This window comes from Octopus bimaculoides, chromosome 2 (assembly GCF_001194135.2).
Source record: "Octopus bimaculoides isolate UCB-OBI-ISO-001 chromosome 2, ASM119413v2, whole genome shotgun sequence".
NCBI lineage: Eukaryota > Metazoa > Mollusca > Cephalopoda > Octopoda > Octopodidae > Octopus > Octopus bimaculoides.
Window position 1 is genome coordinate 51,258,320 of NC_068982.1, and position 11,759 is coordinate 51,270,078.

An 11,759-nucleotide genomic window follows, 5' to 3' on the forward strand; every position below is an offset into this window, starting at 1 on the left:
TATATATATATATATATATATATTGTGCTGTATTGAGATGCGAGTAGGATTTATGTTGTGGATGGATAGCATGGGGCCCAAGTCTTGGGTATCTTTTAAAGGTGATGCAAACATCATTTGGGCAACGCTGATGGGATATTTTCTACATCATGCAGATGGTGTAGTGCTCACAGCGATGTTGGTGAGAATAAAGTTTGAGCTTTTCTAGTCAACCCCAATAGTCAAGGCCTGTCATACCATCTACCTTTTTTTGTAATTGACCTTTGAGGTGCTTCAACTTTCAAGATACTTTATTTCATATATATGTATATATATGGACACCACTCAGGCTCTAGAAATAAACCCATTATGAAACTTCCTAGAGGAATGTGATGGCACGGATTGGAAAACAGAATATTTTCCAATCAAAGTTCAATGTAGAGGATTCGTTGGACTCTGTGTGAGGTGACTGTTGTTGTCTCTAGGCCTAACTTATCATAAAGCAAATACCACTGTGAGTGATATCCAGACTACAGTGTAGAAGGTAATGGCTAGAAGAATACTCAGTAAAGCCTAATAACCAGTTGATCTAGCAGGTAGGGCTTCATTTCAGTGTGCAATGATGCCATCGAAAAGAAAGCCCTGAAACTGCATGCATACTCTCCTGATGACCCCATAAACTTGTTAGCATCCAGTATGAAGAGCTTTCAACTAGTAGTACTTGCATCTGTAAGTTGTTTGCAAGAAATAAATAAATATAGGTGTGGCTGTGTGATAAGTAGCATGCTTACCAACCACATGGTTCCGGGTTCAGTCCCACTGTGTGGCACCTTGGCCAAGTGTCTTCTACTATAGCCTCAGGTTGACCAAAGCCTTGTGAGTGGATTTGGTAGACGGAAACTGAAAGAAGCCCATCGTTTGTATGTTTGTGTGTCTGCATTTGTTCCCCACCATCGCTTGACAACTGATGTTGGTGTGTTTACGTCCCTGTAACCTAGCCGTTTGACAAAAGAGACCCATAGAATAAGTACTAGGCTTACAAAGAATAAGTCCTGGGATTTATTTGTTCAACTAAAGGCGGTACTCCAGCATGGCCACAGTCAAATGACTGAAACAAATAAAAGAATGTGTATATATATATATATACACACACACACACACACACACAGAATGCTCAACACCACATTGTTGTATACATACACACATACATACACACACACACACACACACTCATATATATTTATATATATATATATATATAAGAAATAAGAATAAAATATATAATATATAATATATAACAAAAAATAGAATAAGCTATTTAAATGACATAAACATAATATGTTTTTTGTTTCTTCAGGGTGAGGCTGGTGTTATTGAAGGTGGTGGCAGCGGTGAAGGGGTAAGTGTATAAAAATCTTAAAAGTACAGATTTCATATCCTTTTTTTAAAATGTTTTTCTTTAATACTTCTAATTGGAAAGAAAATATTATAGGATGTCAGGTACTTTTCATTTTCATTTTTTTTTTCTTTCAAATACAGTCAGTATTATACAATGAATGACAAATATAGCTAATTTATATCATTCTTTCATTTTCTATAAATATTTCATCCTTTTCTTTTTTTTTTGTGGTTGTGATAACTGTTAAACAAAGGAGAGCAGACAGATTTTTTTATCAATCATTCTCTTAATCACATATAATAGCCAAAGGCATTGCAGTCTATATGCAAAAGCTGACCAAATATTTTAGTGATTCTAAACATGAAAAATTAATTTTATAGATTCTCTTAACTCCACTTTCCCAAATGCTTTGCATTGATTGTTTTCATATTTAGTCTAATTCATATTCCTATGTCAGTAAACCAAGAAGAAAACAGATGTTTTGAAATATTAAGGATTCAGTCACTGTGTCATTGCTACAGCAGCTTTAAAAGTGTCACTTCAAATAACTCATAAAGCATTCATGTACTCATTTAACTAATTATAGATATTATAACCAATATTCCTTTTCAATACTAACAATAAGATATTAAATCACTTTTATATCCTTATATATATCCAGATTTTTTTTAAAATCTATAACAGATAATAAAACTTACAAAAAGAGGGTTGAAATTAAAAGCTCCATAAATAGAAAAATGTGGTGATTTTTTCTATTCAATACCTAACATGATAAAGGGTAAACCATAAACAGTAGAAGAGTTATGAGTTCTTTGTAATTTAAATGTCAATATGATCACCTGATTGGAAAGAAAAACTGATATGAGGCAAAATGCATTATTTTGTCTTTAAAATATATTTCACAAAAGCATGCACTATAGTTTTATTAAAACATATATAAACATTCTATTCTATAGATACCAGGTCCAACCGGTCCTCCCGGCCCTTCGGTAAGATATCATTTAGCTCATTTAAAATTTTAGTTAATGTGTTTGGTTTTTTTTTTGTGTTTTTTTTTTTTTACCTCCGAGTGTTAATAACTAGAGTAATATAATAACTTAACTTAATTTGAGCCCCCAAAAGTACTTCATATTATCCTAATTTGAAAGATTGAACTAGACTAAGGTTAATGATGTCAAAAGCAAATAATTCCTTAAGTTAAGCCTATTTCTATTTCATTGATAGAAGAAATAAATTTGAGTATTTCATTAATATATCAATTAAAAGTTTACTTTTAAAATATCCATGAAAAATGTTTCCATTTATTGAATTTGATAAACTAAACCAATTATAGTAAATAAGGAAATTTACTAACTCTATATTATGTTGATAGTGTCTTTAGAATATAAGATAAACTGTTATTCTATATAAAATGTTAGAGAAAATCAAGTGCAAAATAAAGATCCAAGAAATAAATTGTTTTTGAAACTAAACTGAAGGCACTGATATTATTTACCAGAACAAGGTACACAATTAAGATAAAATAAGTAGTAGCATCCAGGGAAACTAGTGATGGTTTGTGGCAAATAGTGAGTACAAACAGTTGGAAGTTTAAATAATTGGTAGACAAGACCCTTCATGCAGAGAAATGTTTTCTGATGTCAAAGAGTTGCTCAAAAAATGATCCACTAGCCAACAGCTGGACTCATCTCATGTAGAGATTTGCAAGTGATGTAGTGAATAAGGTTGGTGAAAGTACAAAGTTGTCTGCAATTTAAAATTGGGATTGAGAACTGGTTATATACTGATTGTGATGAACTGACAAATGTAATATACAAAGTAGAAGCATTTGAAGGTACTGGAAGAAGAAAACTTCTGACCAATAAGGTCTTGCAAGTTTTTTGTCTCTTTTGAAAAAGAGGCGGAACGGTTTTGGAAAGATGAAGTAGTTTGAGAGTCAAAGGAAAAAAAAATGGAAGTTGTAGATAATATTCTGCTAATGTAACAGAGCTAACAAGTGTAAGTTAGAACAGGGAACCTTGTTTGTGGGTGTCTTCATGTGGAGCAAAAATGACATGGCTCAGTCAGAGAGATTCTTGGATTTATTGGAACACAGTTGTGATACATGAATTGAGAATAAGGAAAATTTGAAGCAAAAGTGTAAGTCATCATCGTCATTTAACATCTGTCTTCCATGCTGGCATGGGTTGGACAGTTTGACAGGAGCTGGCAATCCACAGGACTGCACCAAGCCCCACTGTCTGTTTTGACATGGTTTTTACAGCTGGATGCCCTTTCTAACACCAACCACTTTACAGAATAGACTGGGTACTTTTTATATGGTACCAGCAGGGTCTGTTTTGGCATGTTTTCATGGCTTGATGCCCTTCCTAGTACCAGCCATTTTACAGAGTGGACTGGGTGCTTTTTGCATAACACCAACACTGGAGACTTGCATGACAAAGATCCTTTAAGGGGGAGGTTGGTATTGAAAGAGGTGGCTTTGCATCAGTGATAAGAGGTTAGAGTATGACAAAGACAGAAACAGATGTCTTGTAGAGGATTTGTATACTATGCCACAACCATAAACTAAATGAATATAATATAAATAAATGACACTGCTTATGTCAATAAAAACAAAAAAGATAGAAAAATATGATGCAATATCTACAGTTAACTTCAGAATTATAAGAATATTAATAGAAATGCTATTGATAGAAGATAGCAAGAAAAGTCAAATATTCAATATTAATTTAAGAAAAAAAAAAGGGCATGAAAGGTTATTCATATGTATACTTTTCTGAATGTTAATTTGATCACAGAATTAGTTTGAACATAAAGCTTGTAATCCTATCCTTAAATAGACAATATTGCATCAAGATAGCTTCTAAATATGGAATGGTGCATCCTTTATGTTTGACTATAGCTAGAAACAACAAACTATCTTGTTTTATTTACAAAACCATATTTGTAACTTGCTGCCTTTTCTATCATCATGTAATGTTTACTTTTCATTTGATTTAATATTGCTTATGACTGCTTGCTCTTTAAAATCTATTGAATTCATCTTAGCCTTATTTAAAATAGTACATACCACTTGTCAATCAATCTTTTTATTAAATGATTCTTCTGTGACCTACAAGAAATGGTATGCACTAGCATTCTTTTCTCAACCTGTATTATTGTGGAACACTCTTTCTACTCTACACATCTCCCACCAATAAATAATTTAGAGAAATTTAGATTAGTATTAGTTGCATGATGTTAATTCGGCCTTCTACATTTTTGTTTTAATAAGGTCATTACAGACAATATTTTTTTCTTTATTTTTTTCCCTTTTCTTTGAAATAAGCTTTCATGACATAAATGAATAACAATATAAAAGAGCCACCTTGCATGACTTATGCAGAAAAGGTTACAGTTCAGTTTGTCCAAAACATGAACTGTATTCTTCTCTCCCTCCTCCACTCTCTCTCTGTATATATCTGTCTGTCTGTCTGTCTATCTATCTATCTCTATTTATACATGAATCTTCCTTGCTTTTATCATTCTTGCATATCTGAAAGAATCCCTACCTGTTTGATTCCTTAGATTTTTATTTAAAGCTCTCTCTATATAAAATTGGCTAGCTTATTTACCCATGTAGTTTTTTTCTATTGACCGTGAACCAGCTTTCTCTGAGAAACAATAATGGAAAAATGGAACCCAAATCAGAAAATAGTCTTGTAAGTGTTGTTTTTAAACAGGTTTAATAATTCTAGTTTATATAGAGTCAATAATCTTTGTTCTAATATCTATTTTTCCATACTGTACAGATTAATCATATTAACTATCTGCTTATCTAGCAAAATAGATATTTAAAAAAAATATAAATATCAATTATCATAACTTAAATAATGATTACTTAGAATTTCTGTAACAGGAAAAATGAAACCTTTTTTCAAAATGAGTGAAAGATTCACTCTTATTCTGATCACTATTAGAATCATTTTAATAGCCGATTTTATTTTAACATGTATAATCGGTTATAGAATGGTTAGAGAATTTCAACTTTGACATGTTTTCAAATTTTTCACTTTTAATAAAATAAGATCAATTTTGCTATGATATAGAGAAAAAATGTATATGGTCAAATTTTTGTGTGTTATTTTAGCATGGTAGATTTAGTACAGCATAATTATGCATGAAAGCATATGAGATACAGTGTTAAATTTAAATGGAAAATTTTCCCAATTTTCTTTTGATATAGTCGTATTTATCTAACATATGGTTTATACAAACAAAGCATAACATGATTTCCAAAACTGAACATTTCACTGCAGACTCAGGAAACTCTGTGACAGAAAGATCTAATATTACTTTCTGTCATTATTGCATTAATTAGTGCTGCTGCTATTATTATCATCATATTCCTTTACATAATTATCAATATTTCTTTCTGTGATATATCAATAATTCAATTATTTTCATGCATACAATTGATATTTCTAGTATTTAGTTGCTGTACTTTATTTAATATGTTCCATAGATTTATATTTTTTCTATCAAATATCTGTTGAATTCCTCTTTTTATTATTATACATCTAATACTAATACAATGTAACCTACGTGTGATGTTTAAAAAGAATGGCAGTTTTTCAAAAAGTTTAAATACTGTTTAAGTCAGTGACTTCAACCATTACCCTCTTTAGATCAATTAAACCAGCAGTAATTATTACTATTAAAGATTTGCCACCACTAATAAACTAGGTGCCTGCTGTAGCAATGTATTTAAAATAATATATGTGTATATACATTGTGAGGGTCTCTGTTTTTGTTTTGTTTTCCTCGACAAATTTGATTCAATGCAACTTAATTTCCAGTGAAACATTTTAACAAAATTATTGATGATAAATAATGAAATATTGGACTATTTGTCATTTTTGATTCATTGCAATTTATCTTTTTTTGCTACTGAGTATGTGCAGGAATTTTTTGCTTAGTTTCAAAATCTAATATCTATTGTAGTTTCTTTTATATCACTTTAGAAAATTATATGATTTTTGTGCCTTAAAAGTGAAAAAAATAGTGCATAACAGCACTCTACCTGCCATTTTTTTCCTTATAATTTTCATGATTTACCAAAAATTATTGAGAAAATTTTGCCTAACATACATACTTTTTTTTTAATTTAGAGAAGTACTTAATATATGTTTTTACTATTCTTTTTTATCATTATCTAATACTCTACTTAATGTTTATTTTTAACCATAATTATTGACTTCTAACATTATGTTTTTCCTCTCTCTCGCTCATTCTTTTAATGTCTTTTTACTCTTACTATATAAGTATGTTAACAGCTATTTGGTATGAAAAAGTTTAGCTTTAAATGTAAAAAAAAAAGTATTCTGTTTGCTATTATTGTTGTGTTTGTGTTCCCTTGCTTCCCTTAGATTTAGCTAATCCTTTACATTTCTAATTTTAAGAGTCGTGATTATTTTAAATGATATATGCTTTATATATTATTAGTTACTAGATTATATACAGTAGTACATCTACCTCTTGATTTAATATTATTTTAAAATGATAACATTGTCATGTTTAAAATATGTATTTTTACCATTTTATCTTTTGACAAATAATTTTTATATGTATGCATGTTTTTGTGAAGGTGAACACTTCTTTCCATTTTCTTCTTTGATAACACACACACATATTTATATTATACCATATATATACTATACTATACTATATAGAAAAAACAAGGTTATTTTGTTCCATACAGGTAGAAATATAGGAAAAATAGAAGTTGAAAATGCACTGAGAATAGTTAAAATATTTTTTATTATAATGATTTAACCAGTTTCACAGTTTACACTGATTTTCAAAAAGTCGAAATAGAAAGACGTGGCTTATGTCACAGCTGTCTTGCTTCTGACTAGCGTTTGAAGCGTGCCCTATTTTTGTAGGGAGTTCATGGCTCAAATTAGTATATGTTTTGAATAGGGTTTGATTGGTAGAGGACAGTCACATGACTGGTCTTAGAAATTTTTGTAGGTTCCCCACTATGTCTGTGTGCTAGTATCAAGTGACAATGTTTAGCATCATAAGTTAAATCTGACACAGTTGACTGAACAAGTCTAGGGGTTGTACTGAACAATCAATGCTCTGAATGTTTTCTTATTTCTTTATTGCCCACAAGGGGCTTAACATAGAGGGGACAAACAAGGACAGACAAAGGAATTAAGTCGATTACATCGACCCCAGTGCGTAACTGGTACTTAATTTATCGACCCCAAAAGGATGAAAGGCAAAGTCAACCTCGGCGGAATTTGAACTGAGAACGTAACATCAGATGAAATACCGCTAAGCATTTCGCCCAGCATCCTAACGTTTCTGCCAGCTCGTCACCTTATGCTCTGAATGTTTTCTGTCAAGTGTTTGTAGAGAATGAACACATGATTAAATTTAGAACCGTCTGTATGTTTGGCTGCTACGTTTGTGTGTTAGTGTCACATGGCAGTATATATTGCACCTAAAATGAAGGCCAACACAGTTGAATGAACATGTTTAGTTACAATCAAGGCACTCCAGATTTAATATCTGGTGGGAAAGTAGACAGGAGTCATTTGTATGTAGTCCAGTTGCTAAAGTTTAGGTTGATAGATGTGTAGGTTCCTCATCTTAAGTGGCAGAATGAGTTTTGTGTGTGAATAGTTATTTGTGTATATACTTTGTTAAAGCTTGTTAAGTCTGGGTTTGTACTTTTGTATGAAAGTATTTTCTTTGTTTATCCATGCTTTATCAGTGGTATTCCCTGAACATAGGTAGAGTGAGAAGACCTGGAATTTTTTTCAATGCTTTTATCTCTTTTGATGATTAGTATATCCAAGAATGGTAGTTGAGTTTTACTGTAGTCCATGCTTAAGTCCATATTATTGTTGATGCTGTTGATTAGGCTTTTGAAATCTATAAGTTGTTCAAATGTGTGCATCTGTAGGATTAGGCAGTCATCTATGTAATGTTTCCAGTTTTCTGGTAGATATTTGTATAAGTTTAAGCCGTATCTTAATTTTGATTGTTTATATATTTGGACCTCCATGTAAGCCATGACTAGATTGCCGTACATCAGAACAACTTTTGTCCCCAACGCAGTCCCAGATATTTGTTTGTAAATATTGCCATTGAAGTCAAAAAATTTGTTTTTTGAGGATAAACTTTAACCCTGCAGTGATGAAACTTGTTTCAATTCTGTCTGAAATTTCATGAGAAAATTTCTCAAGCCAGAAATTTATTGCCTCTAGTCCATATTGGTGTAGGATTGTAGTAGATAGGTCTACCACATCAAAAGATACAATAGTGGTATCATTGTTTATGGATTTGGGGATGTGGTTTAACAGGTCCAGATCATCCCTTACAAGACTTAGTATGTATTTTAAAATAGGTTTCAGTAATATATCTAAAAAGTTGCTGAGTCTGTGTTTCACAGTTCAGGCCTGCTACAATTAACCTAAATTTAAGGTCAGTGGGATATTGTATGTTTATGCAACTTGAAGTTAGTTCTTTACATGTATTCTTAATAGTTTGGTTCTCATGGATTCTTGGGAGACTGTAGAAGTAGCTAGTCTTGCAATCAAAATGGGTTAGGTAGACACGTTCTTTGTTTGTTACACCTTTTTGATATCTGTGAATGAGTGTGTTCAATTTAGTCGTCATCTTTGATTTTTGGTAATTATTTACCTTTTTGTAGTATTACCTTCTTGTAATATAGATAGTATGTCTCTTTTGTAGTGTTCAATATCCATAATAACTATAGCACTTCCCTTATCCGCTTCCTTCATTATTATGTCATTACTGTTTTTCAGTTAATTGTATAATATCCCATTCCTTTGGCTGACATTGGGCTTTATTTTTGGGTATGGAAGTTCTTTGTAAGGGAAGGTAGACATAAAGTCACAGGATTTATCTAAAGATTTATTCTTAACTTTCATAAGCTTGTAATCACTCTTGTTTCTTACAATTGATTCATCCCTGTTTTCTTTATCGTACAATTCCTCTGTTAGGTGTGGTTTTCTATGTGGTTTTCTACAGAACTGTGAAATATCGTTCTGTATTTCATTGGAGTTAGGATGCTGTGATGGGGTAAATTTAATTTCTTCTTCTGAGAGAATTTTTTTGGATAGCTTAATTATCTTCAGTTTCTCATCTTTGGTTTGTACCTTCTGGTGCTGAGAACACTCTCGGTTGGATCTAAAAAGCTATTTTTCAAGGTTTTGCTTTTATTACTATTTCTATATGACATTTTCTCTGTTAACTTGTCTTCTTTTGTATCAATTCTGTACATTCGTTGTTCAGAATTGTTGTTTCTCTCTGTAATTGTTTTTTCAGTCGATAATTTTATTTGTTGGGTATGTCTTCAGTTTTGAGGAAAGTTCAGTCCAGTGGGAGAGAAAACTTCAATTCTTTAAGTTGGATTGTTGTTGAGGTAGTCTTGGATTATCATTATGAAACTGGTGAATATAATTTCCATATTTAGATGTTTGATTAATTATATATACTATATTATACTATATATATATATATATATATGTGTGTGTGTGTGTGTGTGTTATACATATATATATTATACTATATATATATAGTAAAATATATATACATATCAACTACTTATAGTTTTTCTCCCTGGAATGTGACAGAAGCTGTTCTCTGCACATTTTCAGTGTTTATTGCTCCTGAGCATTTGCCACATACAAAAACTATCTTCCCAGTTAGCCTTCCTATGATAGGAATTCAAGACAGGATGCCCCTGGGAGCTCCTCTATGCTGATGACCTTGCTGTAATTGCTGAGTCACTATCAGAACTGGAGGAAAAGTTTCAGGTGTGGAAGCAAGGATTAGAATTGAAGGGCCTTAGAGTTAACATAGCTAAAACCAAAGTCTTAATAAGTAGGAAGGCAGACAAACCACAAATCAGGTAGATGGCCCTGCTCGGTCTGTAGAATAGGTGTAGGTAGAAACTCCATAAGATGTACCCAGTGTAAGCTATGGACACATTGTTGCATATGCTCTATCATTGAACCCTCTTTGTGGAAAAATTCAGGTATGCACTGGTGTCCTTATAAACTGTCCTTCACTGTATTGAGCAAGTGGAAGCTGGTGGGCACCATATTCAGATTGTGCAGTGGGTGGGGCACCGTAATCCTTCTCAATTTGCCAGTTGCCTGAGTTGTCACCAAAGATGTGTGGTTGCACATTGTCATGGTTTCTTCCTTCTAATGGCTTCCGTTAAGCTTTTTGAGTGTCTCAATGTGCCATTTATTGTTTGAGGTGTAACCACATTCTCAAAAAAAAAAAAAAGGAGTCTGATATCCTTTTCATTTCAAAAGCAGTAACTATGACTTTCTGTGCTAATTACTAACTCCTGAACTTTTCAGTTCAGTTTCACTCTGGTCTACGACTAGCCAGCATTCCCACTTCACTTTTCTAACTAACCTATTTTGCTCTTTAATATCGCTCTGAGTTTCCCACCATAATTCCAATCATTCTCTTGCCACTTCCATTCTCTCACATCTGAGCAAATGTTCATGCCCTACACTATTGAGTACTCTCAACACTTCATTCCTATCCCCTTTTTCAACTACCCATTTCAGGCCCTCTGTTGTCATTGCTCTCTTTGCTGTTTCCTCCTCAGCCTACATATCCCAGGTTACTGAGTAGTCGAGTGTTGGTGCAAAGAGAAAATGCACCACTCAGTACAGTGGTTGGTGATAGGAAAGGCATCCAATCTTAGAACCAAGGCAAATAATATAATGACATATATATATGTATATGCATATAAATATATCACATAATATATATAAACAGTACACATTATATAAATACCTCATCTCACAAATATAATACTGAGTGTAATGGTTTACCTAATGGTGTTTATGTATATACGTGTCTGTATGGGGGGAGGGGTTAGTGTGTATTTCCTTGTCTTCACATTGCACAATAGTTGTAAATGAGCATCCCCATCTTACAAGCAGTGGCTTTCATTTCCAGTCTTGTGTAAAAAAATAACCAGCCATGGGGAGATATTACCTTGCTTTACAATAGGGAAACAGATGAGGATTGGCAACAAGAAAAGCATTAGGCTGTCAAAAAATCTGCCTCAAGACACACACACACATATATATCATCATCATCATCATCATCATCGTTTAACGTCCGCTTTCCATGCTAGCATGGGTTGGACGATTTGACTGAGGACTGGTGAAACCGGATGGCAACACCAGGCTCCAGTCTAATTTGGCAGAGTTTCTACAGCTGGATGCCCTTCCTAACGCCAACCACTCAGAGAGTGTAGTGGGTGCTTTTACGTGTCACCCGCACGAAAACGGCCACGCTCGAAATGGTGTCTTTTATGTGCCACCCGCAC

At 32.8% G+C, this 11,759-nt stretch overlaps 1 protein-coding gene across 14 annotated transcripts in view; it reads left to right on the forward strand.

The window, feature by feature from the left end:
• The window catches only part of LOC106873237 (collagen alpha-1(I) chain), a 220,446-nt gene that overhangs the window by 179,419 nt on the left and 29,268 nt on the right, over nt 1-11,759 (forward strand). For 9 of the 14 annotated variants that reach the window (XM_052977077.1, XM_052977060.1, XM_052977082.1 and 6 more), the window contains 3 exons: nt 1,337-1,378; nt 2,335-2,367; nt 5,029-5,082. In XM_052977077.1, coding sequence (XP_052833037.1) covers nt 1,337-1,378; nt 2,335-2,367; nt 5,029-5,082 — 129 coding nt within the window. The remainder of the gene's footprint in view (nt 1-1,336; nt 1,379-2,334; nt 2,368-5,028; nt 5,083-11,759) is intronic. The other 5 variants (XM_052977094.1, XM_052977104.1, XM_052977096.1 and 2 more) reach the window with 2 other exon arrangements.